Source organism: Argentina silus (genome assembly GCF_951799395.1).
Source record: "Argentina silus genome assembly, chromosome: 16".
Taxonomy (NCBI): Eukaryota; Metazoa; Chordata; class Actinopteri; order Argentiniformes; family Argentinidae; genus Argentina; species Argentina silus.
This window is the reverse complement of record NC_139670.1, coordinates 11,535,804-11,552,095: the sequence shown is the minus strand read 5'-3', so window position 1 is coordinate 11,552,095 and position 16,292 is coordinate 11,535,804. Positions and strand designations below refer to the sequence as shown.

Here is a 16,292-nt window from a genome sequence, read left to right as displayed (position 1 = left end):
GGTGGGCGGGCGGGGCGGTACCCCAACTAACTCTCCCTTTTTGTCTGCAGTACATTACATTGACTTCATTGATGCCAACCGTCTAGAGGATGCAGGGGATAGGCTGAAAACCATGAAAAAGCTGGTATGTGGCAGAGGTTAAAAGAAAAGTCCAACCAAATGATAGAAATGTGGCCTTTATTAGAGTTGTTGACTCTCTCTCTCTCTCTATACCTTTGTCACTCTTCCTCTATATTCTTTTACCTTTCTATCTCCCCCTCTCTTTCCTCCCTCTCTCTTTCCCCCCTCCTCTCTTTCTCTCTCTCTCAGATCCATGACCTACCAGATTACTATCACCACACCCTCAAGTTCCTGGTTGGCCATCTGAAGACAGTGGCGGACAACTCTGACAAGAACAAGGTATGGAGACGTGTGTGGAGACGCTGTCAGTGTGTAAAACCCAATGTCACTGGACCCGCAGTTAGCATGTGTGAAATGTCATTCCCAAGTCAACTCAAATTCTCTGAAAAGACTCAATTACTTGATTTAAATGACTTTGAGACGATTTGAGCAAGACATTTCAAACATGCTAATTTAGGGTACATTGACTTGCATTGGGTTTTGGTTATAACAATTCGCTGAACAATTAGCTGTTAGTTACAGCTAACATAGGTCTATCACTTGTGTTTACTAATGTGCATCTTAGCTCAGACACAATCAGGAGCCAGTTATTAATGCTTTATAAATGCACTTTATAAATGCTTAGAAAACGAACCCTGATGTATCATTCTCCCTGTCTGTGCCTCTATCTTTTCTTTCTTTCTTTCTTTCCTTCTCTCCCCCCCTCCCTCCCTCCCTCCCCCCCTCCCTCTCTCTCTCTCCCCCCCTCCCTCCCTGTCTGTAGATGGAGCCCAGGAACCTTGCTCTAGTGTTTGGTCCCACACTGGTGCGCACCTCGGAGGACAACATGACCGACATGGTCACCCACATGCCTGATCGCTACAAGATTGTCGAGACCCTCATCCTGCATGTAAGAACCGTGTCTCTCTGCTGCAAACACGCTCACTCAGTGGCCAATCAGCCCTCATGTCTTTGTATACGGTATGAGATGATGACACTCCCTCTGTTCTCTGTCTCTCCTTTTTGACCAGCATGACTGGTTCTTCACTGATGGAGAGCTGGACAAGGATGAAAAGGTATGTAGGCAGGCAGGCAGGCGGCCAATGCCACACAATGCCTACAACTGTCGTGACAAGTGTTTCCAATGGTTGGACTTGATGAGAAATATTCTTAATCCGTGTGTGTGTGTCTGTGTGTCTGTGTGTCTGTGTGTGTGTGTCTGTGTGTCTGTGTGTGTCTGTGTGTGTCTGTGTGTGTGTGCGTATGTGCATGCCTGTGTGTGTGTGCATGCCTGCGTGTGTGTGCATGCCTGCCTGTGTGTGCATGCCTGTGTGTGTGTGTGTGTGTGTGTGTGCGTGTGTGTGTGTCCGTGTGTGCGCATGTGCATGCCTGTGTGCGTGTGCATGCCTGTGTGTGTGTGTGTGCGCATGCCTGTGTGTGTGTGTGTGTGTGTGTGTGTGTGTGTGTCTGTGTCTGTAGGCCCCGGAGGATAAGAGGGACTTGCAGCCGGTCCCCAACATTGATCACTTGCTGTCCAACATTGGAAGGACAGGCCTGCCCGGGGAAGCCTCAGGTGAGGGGGTCACTAAGATGGTAAACACGAGAGAACTTACAGGGCCAAATCCTCATTTGAAATCTGAGTTAACCTACAGTACCATTTTAATTAATGATCAAATCTCCCAGTAATTTCAATGCATGATTTAAGTGAAAGTGGAATTATATTTTGCCACAGTATTTCAACAGTATTTACGATTTCGGCCTCAAAGATAAACTACAACTAGAACGTTGTTGTTTTTTCTTTTCTCGGTATTCACAATAACACAGTAGACTCTCACTTGTTATCATTTAAGGATTATCGTCGGCCATAAACGGCCATAAACATGCTCTTATACGTTTCAGTGAATGTGTGCCATTTCTTTGACTTCAACAGTTTGGGGATTCTGAGGGCTTTGCCTTTTTCTAATAGTAGTGCTCCGTCTGAACTTTTCTCTCTCCAACTATGAAATGTTTCTGCCTGTGTAGGCCTATACTTACTATGTTTCCCACTTTCTCTCTCTTTCTGGACCTTTTTGCACCCCTATCCTAGCTGAGCCTCTGGATCAACCTCGGTAGGAGCAGGACTACTTCCAACGTGTGTGTGTGTCTGTGTGTGTGTCTGTGTGTCTGTCTGTGTGTGTGTGTGTGTGTCTGTGTCTGTGTGTGTCTGTGTGTGTGTCTGTGTGTCTGTGTGTGTGTGTGTGTGTGTGTCTGTGTGTCTGTGAGAGAGACACAAATTAGAGAGAGTATGTGTGCTTTTGTTTGAATTTCAACTTCTGTCTTTCAACCTTGCTTTTGGAACCAACCCACTTTCATACCGTACTGTACATTACTCAGTCTGACTATCTTTCAGTCAGATGACATTAAAAACATTGTGCTGGAATGTCACTAGTGTATGCCGTGATCGACAAAGACCCCCCAAATTCTTTATCAAGTTTGTCACTTTTGTGCCATCTTCACTCTAACCCTCTTTCCCCTCCATGTCTTATGCAGATTCCACCACCAGCGATTCAGCTAAGTCGAAGGTAAGAGCAACTTCACCTCCATCACTTGATGTATATTAATGAATATGACAGATATTTGTCCTTCCTTAACTGTTCTGTTATAGATCACTAGGTAAATGTGCAATTTCCCAGATACATATTACACCGGCTACGCATGTATACAGTGTGCTTGGCGCGGAACGTCTCAAATAGAACCGGTTTCTATTTGAGACACGGGCGACAACAGGCTATCGCAGACGCACGAGGGCAGTGTGGATTAGATCATTTGATAGAACGGGAGTGTTGTCATGTTCACATGTCGTTGGGGCACGCGCACGGCCAGTGGAGATTCCGTGTTAAACCAAGTCCTGGACTAAATTGCACTTTTAATAGAGTCTCCGTTGAAGATCCTTTTTTATTCTATGAAAGGCTTACATCTGTGTCTGGTCAACCACACCTTGAAGGAAAGACGTAGGGCTCCTTGCATCAGATTAGTATCCTGACCCTACTGTGTCACCACCTATGATCTAGAATCACAGAGCTAACCTGGCCCAAACCAACTGCCTGTCTTGTCATTGTGTCTGACTGACTCAGGTTCTGTGTTACAGGGCTCGTTGGGCTCCAAGAGGGACCTCAGCGCCAGGGGCTTCCTCCCGCTGTCAATCATCTCTGCTGTCACCCGCAAACGCAAGAAACGCCACAGCACCCGCCCCCTGGGCTGCAGCACTGACGAGGACTCAGAGGATGAGCCAATCAAAGCCAGCAACTATGGGAAAGGGGGAGGGCAAAAGAAAGAGGAGGAGGAGGTGGTTGGAGGAGGATGCACTATGACTAGACTCAAAAGAGGGGAGGAAAAAGAAGAGAGGAGAGAGGATAAAAAGAGAATAGTGGCAAAACAGTCTTCTGTCAGAGGAGCGGGGGAGAAGGAGGGAAGAAAGAGTTGGAGTGCATGGGGGAATATCGGGGGGAAGGAGGATGGAGAGAGAGAAAGGATGGCATCCCCTAAAGCAGCCCCCCAGCCACGTCCAACCAGCTTCCTCTACTCACACTACCAACCCCCCACTAGTAGCAACTGCACCACCCAAACCAAACCCCAGGCAGGGCCCACCCTCTCCCCACACTCTAAGCCCCTCAGCCTGGCCAAAGGACGCCTCATCATCCCCTCCTGGCTCTCTCCATACAGACTCCCCATCCCCAGCCAACATTCAAGCCCACAGACAAGCCAACACCCCCAATGGGACCAGCCACTGCCAATACGGTATAGGAAGACTAGGGGAGGAAGGGTGAGGTCTATGTCCATGAACGTGGAGCTTGAGCTGGGCAAGGATAGGGGTGGAGGTGAGATAGGCGAGAGGGTGGAGGTGATAAGAGGAACAGCTGAAGAGCTAGGTCATCATGACGTTCCTCAAGGGGCCATGGTCGCCCCTGTTACAATCCAAGAGAGCTCATGTTGTGCCCCAGCCCTAACTTCAGTCCCTCACTTGGCCCAAGAGGCTCCCCCTCTCTCTCCCTCCTCCCCTGGACAGGCAGATGAGGGCCCCCTTGACTCCTCCACTGTAGTGCTACGGAGACCAACTCTGGGGGCACGGGACAAGCGGAGAGCCTGGCGCCGCCACACTGTGGTTGTTTAATCAACTGGTGGTCCCTTGTGGATGCCCACTTAAAAGCACTAGCCCTTTACTCACACAGACACACACAGTATTGCAAGTTTTGTATTAAAAGGTGAAAAGCCCAATGTCAAACATAAGCATTTAAGGGTCATGGTCTGAAACGATAGGTGCATCTCAATATTTTAAAGATCATTCTTCTCGCCTCGCTTCCTTCGTTTGCACTGGAGTGAGAAAGCCAGGCAGTTGAAAGTAAATATGTTATAAGTGGAGACGAATACCCCAGTGAGCCCTCGGCTCCGCTGTCATCATTTACCCCCACCAGCGCTATGAGGACCATAAATTAGCATGTTAGCTAACTTTACATCAGGGTTTGCATCTCCATAGACTAGCCCGTTCCTCCCTTCCCCTTACTAAACTCTTCCAAAGCCCCATTGTGGATCAACAGGGAATTACAATGATTCCTTTAAGGGTATAAATAAATGCACTACGCGGATTCACTTTCTGACAGCCTCTCGACATATTCAAAATGCCAAAGCATCCTTGGACAATACAATATGAAACCGCATGTTCTATATGGGGTCAATGACATATCACAAACACATGCAAAACATATGCAAAGCCTAAATGTATAACCTAAGCCTAATGTACCTGCCTGTGCATGTGGAGGCCAGACCTCTGGTGATGTCCCATTAAGCCTCTCTTTTCGGTCCTCCATCGTAGGAATAAGGCGTCTATGGCAGCTATTTCAAGTCATGCCAAAACAAATTTTGACAATTGGGGCCATTGTACCATATCAGCATAGAGATATGTGGGATGCCAAGAGAGGCAGTATAAAAGGAACCATGCACATAGTGACGCACACGCACACAAACACACACACACACACATAAACACACACACACACACACACACACACATACACACATACACATACACATACACACACACACACACACACACACACACACACGCCAAGAGTGGCTCCGGTTGATATCAGTATTACAAAGATAGTATTGTTGTGGGAGCAGTTGAAAAAAAGGTGGTTTGATACCTTTGGTCCTCCCCCCAAATGACTTCTTCAATCCAAAATCCTTGAGTCTTACCTGATTGTTATTCTATCCCTTTTTGCATTTTGATATTTTTTTTGTTTCTTTCCTGTACTGATGCATACAAACCATATAAGCTGAGTCTGAAACCAATAAGGAGGTGAACCAAACTGTACTGCCAACCATGTTCCCCTACCTGCTCTATGGTTTTTAACAACATATCTTCCACTCAGTCTGTCCCTCTGTCTGTCTGTGTGCCCTTGTGCATGTATGTATATGGGTGATTGTGCGTGGACCAATTTTGTAACAGTTGTACAAAGCCTTGTTAAGTTGACCTGTGTATATATTATACATACATAATATATTAAATTATTTGTTTTGAAACTGACTAACTTCATTTTTCGAACAAAAACTGGAACCTAGACCCAACAAAGCGGGCTCACTGCCACTTCTTTGGTAGACAGCTGAGGGATGGGGCTGCAGAAATGTAACCACTCTGAAATAGCCAGATTTGTGGATACAAGGACTGATCATCTATGAGATCAAAATTATAGTTTTAACCATGTTTTGAAGCTACTGTATACAGTGTTTGTTTACAAACAATGGAGTAAGGTTCTGATAAGTTGAACGAAGCTTATAAGTTATTTTATAAGTTATATTCTTCCATAATCAATTGCTATATATCATTCATTTAAACGTGAAAAAATGTATTTATCAATTACAGATTGCCCCTTTAAGTTAAAAATTCAAGCGACACTCGATCAAAGGATTTTACAGACCACAAGTCCTTTTTATTCAAGGTCATACTCAATCATACAGAGGTTGTTCATATGACAATAGCTTTGAAATAGTTATAGTTCAACCTTTTATGAGTACTGTATGTACAATTGTCCCTTTCTATACACCAGCTGAACATAGTCTATATCAAACATTCAGAACCAATGCCGACTTTCACAGTTAGGGTCTAAACTAAGGCCTCTTAGGTACCAAACGCTAGTGAACTCTAGTTTTTATTACCTCAATGCTACTGGTCAAAGTGAAAAGATAGCCATCAAACGCTGTAACAACTATTAGTGTATCAGTGTCCTATTCTGTACCCCAATGAAATCATGCAAAATGAATCAAACCCTAATTTAGAAATGTAGTCATTCCCTCTGCTAAATATCTTTGAACAAATTGTGGTTGTATAGTGTTAGTAAGGGCACAAAGTACATAAACAATTTAACAATTCTTTCAACCTGAGGAAAATAGAATAGCATTTGTGACATTCCTTATCAAACTGATAAAACATGTCCAGTTTTTCCCCTCTTTCTTAAGTAGTGCACAGAAAGAGGGTCGAATACAGTAAGTTCTACACGATTGTATCAACTTTCTTCATGTAGATTCATATGGAAATGTATGATCTCCATCTCCCAATAGATCCCTTACTGACTTCTTCCTTTTCCAATGGACTACTATGGTGATGTGGGACTTCCTCCTCCGTTAGCTTCATATAGAGATGCGGCTCTTCCTTTGACCTCTCCTCAGAAGAAACACTAAACCCTGAGCTACGAAGGGCCACAGCAACAGAAGCAGCGTGGTCCGTCCTGACAAGTCGAACGGCCACCATCTATCCTCCTGAGGATAAACATGACATTCAGTCCCCAAACCTACAAATGCCCATAAGACATCAAAAGACACTAAAATTCCTATTTTTTTTCAAGTCAGTGATCAGTGATTTCTGCAAGCTGGGTCACAAACAAAATGTAAACAATGAGGAAAATGCATTTGCAAACAATAGCAGTAGATGTCTATGACCTCTGTGAATTATATTCCCTGAGAGCAGCATGACATTTTCATACAGTAACATGATTTGAAACAATACATAATGTCTGTCAACAAAAACAAACAATACATGTATATATATATATATACAATTCATTTGGTTATAAAGAGGTACAACATTTCTTCTACCCTCTATTTAGGAGTCATATTAATCATAATCAATGAGTGAATTTCATTCAAGTGATAGCTGCTTTAAGGTTAGCCATTAGTCTATAGAAATACATGACAAACTGCACAATGATTGCCAAACCTGAGGAGCTACTGGGTGTGCAAGTTCTAGCTCTCCAGGGCCAGGTTTAGTGGCCCACCACTGCTGTTAGTGCAGAATTCACCAAGTTTACATACTGATGTTTCTGAGGCTATGCTGTTGGGTGTCTTGGCACATAACGGTCTATCTTTGTCATCTCACAATACGGAGTTGTGTCACAAAATAATTAGAACTTCTTGCATGACACAAAGGATTGCAAAGTTCTTTCCTGAACACATTCTAAAACAAGTATCACAATCTCTAGTACTCAGCCACAAATTACCAAGAATTGTGATTTGGTTACAGTGTAAATACTTGTTTTTATTTTAGTCGTAAATCTGGGGCTAATTAATTGTACTATGTATGTCAAACATTTATTTTGTCTTTTAAGGATTGAAGATTAGCTTATGGTGGGCCTAACAAACCAACAATAAACTGAAAAAAGCTAAAAACATGTTAAGCTTAATACATGTTAAGCTACATTTCTTACTATTCAACAAATTGCACTCGGACGCCTCCACACACCCTTACCTCTAAGTGTGAGGCTGCGGCTGCACACTGCATGCATGGTCTCCAATCTGGACTCTGGGCCTAGAACATGATGAGGGGAAAGAAAGCAGAAAGGGATGAAAATGAAAATACCCAAATAAAAAGGTGACATTCTGTACAATCGCCACACATTCATCAATTGATCTTAAATCTAACCAACAGCATAGAACCAACATCCAACTGTTAGGCTAACTGTCCAAACACTTGTTTCACAAGTGTTTGAGAGTCCTCTTTACAACTGCTATTAAAATAATTATTCACAGAACGTAGAAGTTGCAGAGCGCATGCCAAGACAGCAGGTAGTTGAGAAATGAGTTACAGAACGCATGTCGAATCCTACATACATGTGCTGCAGCTAGCCTCTCCACCACCTCCAGTCTGTCCATCACGCGCCGCATGTCCTCTCTGAGCCTCCGCAGGGCCGTCACGATCTGCTGCTGCACCTGAAGGTCCTGTGGCCTCTCGGCCCCACCCTCCGAGCCATCACCCCCCCCTCTGCCTGCCCCTCCCCCGGATCCTGGTGCTTCTCTCCCCGCCCGCCTCGGACTTCCCTGGGGGACACGGCCTAGGGAGGGAGGGAGGGAGAAAGGTTGGTCAAGTTCACATACTCCCCAGCACACCCCTCCACATACTCTCCCTGCGTAAGTAATGAGACAGTGAAGCATTTTTTCATCTTTTGGCTCTACACTCCAATCCTCCTAAATCAAACAATAACTATTAGGTTAAAATAGAGATTCTCAGCTTTTATTTGATAGTTTTGGTGTTTATACTGGTCTCACCACTCAGAAATTACACCACTTATTTATGCATAGTCCCATAATTTCAGGGTACCCAAAAGTAATGGGACAGATTTATCAAATGTCCAAATAAAGCACTTGTGTAGTATATGGTCGACAATCCAATGCGTGCAATAACTGCCTGAAGTCTGCGACCCATTGACCCCACCAGGCGCTGGGTATATTCTCTGGTGATGCTCTGCCAGGTCTGTACGGCAGCATCTTCAGTTGTTGTTTGTTTTGAGGTCTTTTTGCCTTATGTTACCTCTTCATTGCATGTTCAGTTGGATTTAAATCTGAAGATTGACTTGGCTAGTCATGAACCTTCCAAACTTTTGCCCTGAAAAACTCCCTAGTTGCTATGGCAATATATTTTGGTCATTGTCTTACTGTATGATGAAGTGCCACTAATTACATCTTATCTGTCCAGACCTCTGCAGGCTTTTTAGGTGCTTTTTAGCAAACTGTAACCTGACCATTCTTTTTGGATAACTAGTGGTTTGCACCTTGCAGTGAAGCATCTTTAGTTTGGCTGGTGAAGTATTCTGCAGATGGTAGTCTCTGACACATTCATGCCTACCTCCTGGAGAGTGTTCCTGATCTGTGAGACAGTTTTGGCTATGTTTCTGATAGTTGTTTTCAGACAGATTTTTCAGCCTAATAATGGCAATAATGGAAGGGCAGGCACAAAAGCCTGCACACCCAGTCGCTTAGTAGGAGGACCCTGGCCTAGGTTCAGGCACTTACATGTGCGTGTGTTGGCAAAGTCTGTTTTTTATCTTCAGTCACAAAATCACATTATCAAGCTGCTTACGCTCTCTCCATTCCTGGTGTATTCCGTCCCTCCCAGTGTCGCGACTCCTCCTCATTGGCAGACCCCTTCCTTCCCCCGCCCGCTCTCCACCTTGTCCTGCCCCAGCCTGTGTCGTCTGGGACACAGACTCCACAGCTTGGGCTGAAGAGGGCTCTGAATATGCATGGCCATTGTGGAGACCATTTGACTTGGGAATTTCAACCTGTGTATACAACACGCACGTACGCACACACGCACACACACAAACGGATTAGCAGACTTTCTCCTAATCACCCAATTGTAACCTAGGTAAGTTAACAGTATAATAATTCAACATGGAACTAGTGGTCCTACCTCTGTAATGTCAAGCTGCTCTACTGAATCTACTGAGTCACAGAAGATCTCACTCTCTGAGTCACTAGTCAACACCAAGCCCTCGGCAGAGGGCACAGGGGCTAGAAATAAAGAAAGGCACGTTTTTATAAACATTCTCCCTCCCCTCCCACACACACCCACAATAACCTTTTATAACCACAATAACCACAATAACCTTTTAATCTAGTATTGCTTCTTGGATTCTGTGTATATATTTACTGATAATGGGTTCAACCTAGGACCAGCTTTGTATGGTAGGATTCGGTGTGTCTTAGGAGACAGAGGGAGGTAAGCACTATCCTTACCCTGAGGTTCATTGTTGGAGGTGGCCTCATCTGTCTGACTGGGCTTCTGGTCTGGGACTACTTCTCCTGGGGCTGGCTGCTCTTGGATCACCTCCTCCTGCTCAATGTTTGCTGCCTGGTCACTATGCAGAATGTCTAATTATATACAAACATACACAGACACGTATGCAGAAGTGTACACATGAACACGCACACATGAACACACACACACACACACACACAGTAATTAAAACATGTGAGCAACATTGAAACATCATCAGTATTCATTAAGATTTACGTCAACATGCGGGAAACTTCCTTTCAACGGCAATTATTGTTCTGGTTGTAAATGGTCAAATTGTTGCGACCATTCTCCCCAGTAGTCTCCCAGCCAACTGACCTTCTCTGAGGCTCAGCAGCACCCCCGGTGGCCTAGGCATGTCATGGATGACGACGTAAAGGGGCTCAAAATGGTGAAAAAGCGATGCTGTCTTCTCATTCATCGGCATAGTGTCAATAACCTGTGAATGGAACACACCCTGTTTTTAATATGCAGGTACAGGAATTTCTCCCGGAAACCATAGCATCTTTGGTTGTACATGGACAAGGTTATGCTGCACCTCTTGTGCTACTTTCTTCATTTCCTCCACATATGCAGCCATAGCACTTTCACTGCTCATCTCTCCCAACCGGTTCCAGGCATCCCTATGAATAAAACATTAAGACAAAAACCATACAGCACTGGTGTTAGCTGTCCCGCTCGCCTATTTCCCTCTCTACTTTCCCACTGTCTAAATAAATGTCAAAACATTTAAATTCCACTCCTTTCACATCTTCCGTATGAAACACCTCATCTTTCATATCATCAATATCGACATGTATATAGAACATTTTGAAATAGTTTCGGTGCACACTCACAAGCATGCACATACACAAATGCATGTCAGTGTGCACCCAAACTCTTACTCTCTCTCTCTCTCTCTCTCTCTCTCTCTCTCTCACAGACACAGACACAGACACAGACACAGACACAGACACACAGACACACAGACACACTCACCATTTGTACCGGCCTACTGGATCCCAGAACCCTGGTCGGGATACACCACAGGGTCCACACACTGCCTGCTTGTACAGGCTATAGAAACTCAGCATCACCTCATACGAGGGCCGGTAGGAGCCTGGAAGAGTTATTCAGTGTTTATTACACTCTTATTAACTGTTAGCTCATAATTAATAAGTACCACCCATTGGTTCATCATAAAATAAGCCAATTTATTGCAGGCACAGCCTTTTCCCCGTTTGGTCTGCATTGTAAGTCATAAGTCACTGGTTGGATAATACCAACATCAAATCTGCACAAATACTGTACCCTAAAATAACTTGACAGTGAGTAAGCCTCTCTCTCAATGGGATTTGTGTGGAGAGACATTAGAGTCCTTCACTTACAGCTCTGTTATATCATAACATATAACGAGATTATTGACTGTACTGTAGCCTACGCTATGGGGCCACAACAGACACTTATAGTTACCATTTTTAGGAAGGTTATGAATGACGTCGACCGCGGCCTGGAAGCGTTTGTGGTGGTCCACCGACTCTGCTATAGACGTTGGCATGACAGTTCACCGTCTCTCTATGGCAGAGCCCCGTGGCACTCAACCGGGGCTGCGCCGACTGCGCCTTTGACCAATTCAACTGGACTGACACGAACTGGGGGGAGAAATCACAGAAATTCTATGTCATCGTGAATAGAGATGTTAGTGGTAGCTAAACGTTAGCAAGAGTTCATTATTGTATAAAGCAACAGCACTGTGGCGCCGGGGCTGAATAAATGACTTTCCAGTTACAGTGGATTGCTAATACCAGTTCCTGGATAGCTTCAGTATCGCTAGTTGTCACCTAATAAAATCTAGTAATCTCCTCCTCACTTGCACTAGTCCTGTTCTACTACATAACAACACTTCATAGGTTTTGAATAGGTAAACAACACGTTGTTTCAGTATTCTGGTTGGAGACGAGATAGCATATTTTCAACAACATTGGAAACGATCGCAGCAATAATATAAAGTCACATAATGTTGGTATGCAGTGTCTTATTTGAGTTTTACTTATCAAAGTGTGTTGTCAAGACCTTCGATCTCCTTACATCCAGTGGCAGTAGCCTCCTTACTTCCGTGTTAGATGGTCACATGGGGTAGTATGGCCACGCCTTCTAGCAGATGATCCCATGTGCAAAACAAGAGATTAATTAGATTGAGAATGATCCACAACAAAAGAATTCGCAGCACCTCGTCTCCTTATCTGTTTATGTTTATTAACGAAGTTGCGTCTCGTTATCTGTTTATGTTTATTAGTTGACCATACCACAGCAAAATGGCTATTCTTTGGTGGCTATTCTTAGGTGACCTATTAGTCTATTTGGTAACCTATTTGTGGCCTATTTGCCTTTCTTCTTTAAGGTTGATTTGGCATAATGCTATACCATGTGTAATAAAACGTGTAATAAACGTCCTATTATTTTTTTAATCTGGATATGCCACTCTAGCTACAACCTTGATTTGGCATAACTGAGTATACTGGCTTATTTAAAGCATTGCATAGCAGCATCTGTACAGTCTGTCAATGAGGGGAGCACACTGTAGGCAGGAGGGTCTCAAGACAATCGGTGTACGAGCGATGTTCACCCCCGACCAATCCGTGGCCGTCCGTGACATCATCAGTTCGATGGGCAGTCTTGTTTTTTCACCAAGAAAATAAAATCATGAGGCGCTACTGTCATTGAGATGTTCAGCTCCTGTCACTGGCGACGTTTTCCAACAAGAACTAGCACAGTAGCGTTTCTAACGACCTTAAAACAACTTAACCTGTTTATATTTAAAGCCGTGTCAGTGAGAACCAGAAAAGGACACAGAGCAACGCGAGAGAGCCTCCTATAATGTTGGGTAGCGGCAAGAAAGGAGAACCCATAAAGAGTGGAGCTGGGACCTCCGAATCCAAGATCAACGACCCTCTTCGAAATTTAGGTAAGTATTTGGAAAAATAGCGTTTCTTGAGTGTAGGTAGGTAACTGTATTTTAATAGGCTTATACCGACGTAGCCTAGACCGTTATTTCTGTGGATGAGACCGCTGGTCCCCGCCTTCCAAGACACGCACGCTGCCACGCGCTATACGGTACCGGAGCACACACAGGCATGCCCGTCTCTAGAATCACCTTTGCACTGCTTGACCGGCTCGACCTCTCCTGGCCATAGCCTTCTCGTGTTGAGGACAATTCATTAATCAAGCCAGCAAAGTTGTCTATCAAAGCAACATTTTCTAACCTTTATTTATACAGGGGAAACACATTGAGACCAAAGCCTCTTTTGCAGGTGCACCCTGTCCACATATTTAGGCTAATCAGTCAAATTTGTAATACCTGTTCATAATAATATGAATACAACTTTCTATGTAGGCCTATGACATGGTAAGAATAAGCATTTATGTTATGTTAATACTGTATGATTAGATACGTCTCTAGATTTTCAAAATGTATGTAATATAGCCTACCCCGTGATTTTGAACAATATGAACAATAGGTCTACATTAATGAAATTATTAAACTGTCTTATCATGTCAGCCTTGTTTAGTTTTGACATATCAGGGGACTGCAACAATGACATACTGTAGCCTATAGCTTCAAATCTTGTTAAAAATAAGTTAATGTTGATCTCATGGACACACAGAGTGGCTGTGTGGCTTTTAACAAATTATTAGTAAGAAGCCTGAAGAGAGTGAAATCAAATCAAATCAAATCAAATCAAACTTCATTTATAGAGCACATTTCATACACTGATGCAACACAATGCACTTTACAGGAGTACAAATAAGAGGATAACAAGTATAACAGCCATGGCAGGAAATAGAGAGAACAAATAAGGACTGTACAGACTCATACATGGTAAATAAAAGTATATTCCTCCATCCTTTTATATTTATAATGAACTTATTCACTGGTATTACAAGAAACCATTCATCTTGATAACAATGAACAATTTGCACACTGCTACTGTTTTCCAACTGTGATTGTCAAAAATACTCATCCTTTTTATGTTCCAGATAAGCAGTGGCTTTGGCACAGTGTGAGATACAGGCTATTTGTAATGTCAAGCTCTCTGTCTGTTTTCCCATAGAAATCCTATGGCCATGGTACTACAGTATGTCCTGAATAGATTAGGTGGGCCATCTGTCAAGGTTTCCCCACCTTGGGTGCCCTGGTTCAGATGGCATGGTGTGCATCTTAACCCAAACTATGCAGTCAGCCCACTTTGGTTAAACACACAGTGTTGTATGCACAGGGATTAAATTGGGTTCCCCTAGGGGGTGTCCCAAAATTAGCCCAGTGGCTTTTCCATGGTCATTTGTAACATCATTTTACTGAGTACTGAGTACTGTCTGTATACTAGCCTGGGTGACAGACTGTGTCTGTGTTAAACAAAGCATCGCTGTTGCATTAGTTGGCAACACAACTAAAGAGGTGGCTGAAGGAGAAATATCCAGGCTAACTGTACGACTGTATGCTGTCCTCCATGTGGATAGTGGGTACATATAGTACCTACCCGTTTAGAGACCGGGCCATGGTGCATGGGTCTTGGTACAGTAGATCAGGGGTTGATAATGTAATGGTTATTGCGGACCACTGCAGAGAATCCACAGAAGGAGCTGACATTAGATTTATCGTGTGTGTGTGTGCGTGTGTGTGTGTGTGTGTGAGCGTGTGTGTGTGTGTGTGTGTGTGTGTGTGTGTGTGTGTGTGTGTGTGTGTGTGTTTGTGTGAAAGGCAGTGAGGGAGAGTGTATTTGTGTGTGTGTCTGTGTGTGTGTCTGTGTGTGTGTGTGTCTGTCTGTGTGTCTGTGTGTGTGTGAGCGGCCCCAGACTTCAAGTCCGACTCATTTGAAATTATAGTCCTTCTTTACCCCACTGATCACAGAAGACTCTTGCTCTAATAAGAGACTAGGAAGTCTTGCCATAGAGAGGGAGACACACTTCAGGCTGCTTCTCAGGGAACACCAGAGACACCTATCAATAACAAACATAACAAATAGAACTTTTTTTGCATATGTGGTCCCAGCGAGAATCAAACCGCTAGTGTAAGCGTTGTTAGTGCCATACATAACAACTGTGCTACACTGTGTGTGTGTGTGTGTGTGTGTGTGTGTGTGTGTGTGTGTGTGTGTGTGTGTGTGTGTGCATGGCTATGTTTGGCACACTGTGTGCGTGTATATGGTCTACAGAGTCTTTTTATAGACAGTTAAGTAGGGTTTACAGGTGCTAAGAAACAGTCAGTGAGAATAATGTTCTGGCTACATGGACCAATGGCAACGCACAGTCTAACCTTTCTGTGCTTCATTTTCCTACCGTTTCATGTTAAGCTTATCATTTCTCTCACCAGTCATGCTGTTCATTTAAATGCAACGTTGCACTATATGCTGTGCTGCATGTTAGTATTACGCACACAGCATTACACGGGGTGTAGCAAACATATGGTAAGGTAAATTAATTACAAGCTTTCAGGTCAGTGAGTATTACGGTACGGTATATGCACACATACTGTATGGCTTCAAGTACATCCCCATATTGCATGCATAATGTTTTCTATATCCAGTTGTCTCGTTGGTCATTTCATGTATCTTGGTTGGATTTGGAGTTAATGAGAGTGTCTTCTTGTATATAGAGTGAAGACACATTTACTTTCATTTCACATTGAAAGCTTTGTCCAAAACATGGCTGGAACTTATCTGGGCCAAATGTCATCCCAAAAGTTCCCTTAAGGGGATCACAAGATCAACAACCCCATGTTGTACCAGTCACATTTCCCATGTACAGAGGTTGGTTAATGGTCATTGGTATGCATGTTAACAAATTAAGTCCGGATACATTCTAACTGAACGGGAACTGAAACAACATGAGTAGGCTTAGTTGGCCATAGATGGGATTCCAGGAACATCAACGAGCTTTGAATTACGTCATGCCTTTGGCATTAGGCCACCTTAGTTTGTTTTTTACTTATTTCTGTATAAACCATTGGTGAGCAACACTCAACACTCACAGCAAATGTTCGACCTTCCCCACGTCAAATCAACCACTCACTCAACCACTCATCAGTCAATATTGAGGAATGAAACCAGCG

General features: G+C 43.7%; 3 protein-coding genes across 5 annotated transcripts in view; 2 read left to right on the top strand and 1 right to left on the bottom strand.

Annotated features, from left to right (window-relative positions):
• The window catches only part of LOC310817476 (rho GTPase-activating protein 23-like), a 39,370-nt gene extending 33,708 nt beyond the window's left edge, over nucleotides 1–5,662 (top strand). The window contains exons 17-23 of the mRNA XM_083688091.1: nucleotides 51–124; nucleotides 310–399; nucleotides 884–1,009; nucleotides 1,131–1,175; nucleotides 1,579–1,672; nucleotides 2,629–2,660; nucleotides 3,227–5,662. Coding sequence (XP_083544217.1) covers nucleotides 51–124; nucleotides 310–399; nucleotides 884–1,009; nucleotides 1,131–1,175; nucleotides 1,579–1,672; nucleotides 2,629–2,660; nucleotides 3,227–4,249 — 1,484 coding nt within the window. The 3' untranslated portion in view covers nucleotides 4,250–5,662. The remainder of the gene's footprint in view (nucleotides 1–50; nucleotides 125–309; nucleotides 400–883; nucleotides 1,010–1,130; nucleotides 1,176–1,578; nucleotides 1,673–2,628; nucleotides 2,661–3,226) is intronic.
• Nucleotides 5,663–6,044: 382 nt separating this feature from the next.
• On the bottom strand, nucleotides 6,045–12,289 carry acbd4 (acyl-CoA binding domain containing 4). 3 transcript variants are annotated; one of them, XM_083687266.1, is made up of 11 exons: nucleotides 12,257–12,289; nucleotides 11,657–11,835; nucleotides 11,183–11,303; nucleotides 10,743–10,827; nucleotides 10,523–10,643; nucleotides 10,144–10,278; nucleotides 9,818–9,918; nucleotides 9,485–9,686; nucleotides 8,239–8,459; nucleotides 7,877–7,936; nucleotides 6,045–6,891 (listed from the first exon to the last, which is right to left on the bottom strand). In XM_083687266.1, exons 2-11 carry the CDS (start codon nucleotides 11,739–11,741, stop codon nucleotides 6,763–6,765), a joined length of 1,260 nt encoding a protein of 419 aa, XP_083543392.1. In that variant the 5' UTR covers nucleotides 11,742–11,835; nucleotides 12,257–12,289; the 3' UTR covers nucleotides 6,045–6,762. The 3 variants fall into 3 exon arrangements, with proteins under 3 accessions (XP_083543392.1, XP_083543391.1, XP_083543390.1); XM_083687265.1 differs by having other exon boundaries at nucleotides 12,234–12,267; XM_083687264.1 differs by having other exon boundaries at nucleotides 11,657–12,275.
• Nucleotides 12,290–13,060: 771 nt separating this feature from the next.
• The window catches only part of LOC310817219 (1-phosphatidylinositol 4,5-bisphosphate phosphodiesterase delta-3-A-like), a gene marked incomplete at both ends in the record, with an annotated part of 18,966 nt that continues 15,734 nt past the window's right edge, over nucleotides 13,061–16,292 (top strand). The window contains one exon of the mRNA XM_083687660.1: nucleotides 13,061–13,148. Coding sequence (XP_083543786.1) covers nucleotides 13,061–13,148 — 88 coding nt within the window. The remainder of the gene's footprint in view (nucleotides 13,149–16,292) is intronic.

Excerpts from the sequence above, each read along its gene's own strand:
- acbd4 (XM_083687266.1), bottom strand. The coding sequence starts at position 11,741 with ATGCCAACGTCTATAGCAGAGTCGGTGGACCACCACAAACGCTTCCAG. Across the intron at positions 8,460-9,484 it reads ACACCAGGAATGGAGAGAGC|GCCGTGTCCCCCAGGGAAGT; the intron begins GTAAGCAGCTTG and ends CTCCCTCCCTAG. Across the intron at positions 6,892-7,876 it reads CCGCAGCCTCACACTTAGAG|GAGGATAGATGGTGGCCGTT; the intron begins GTAAGGGTGTGT and ends GTTTATCCTCAG.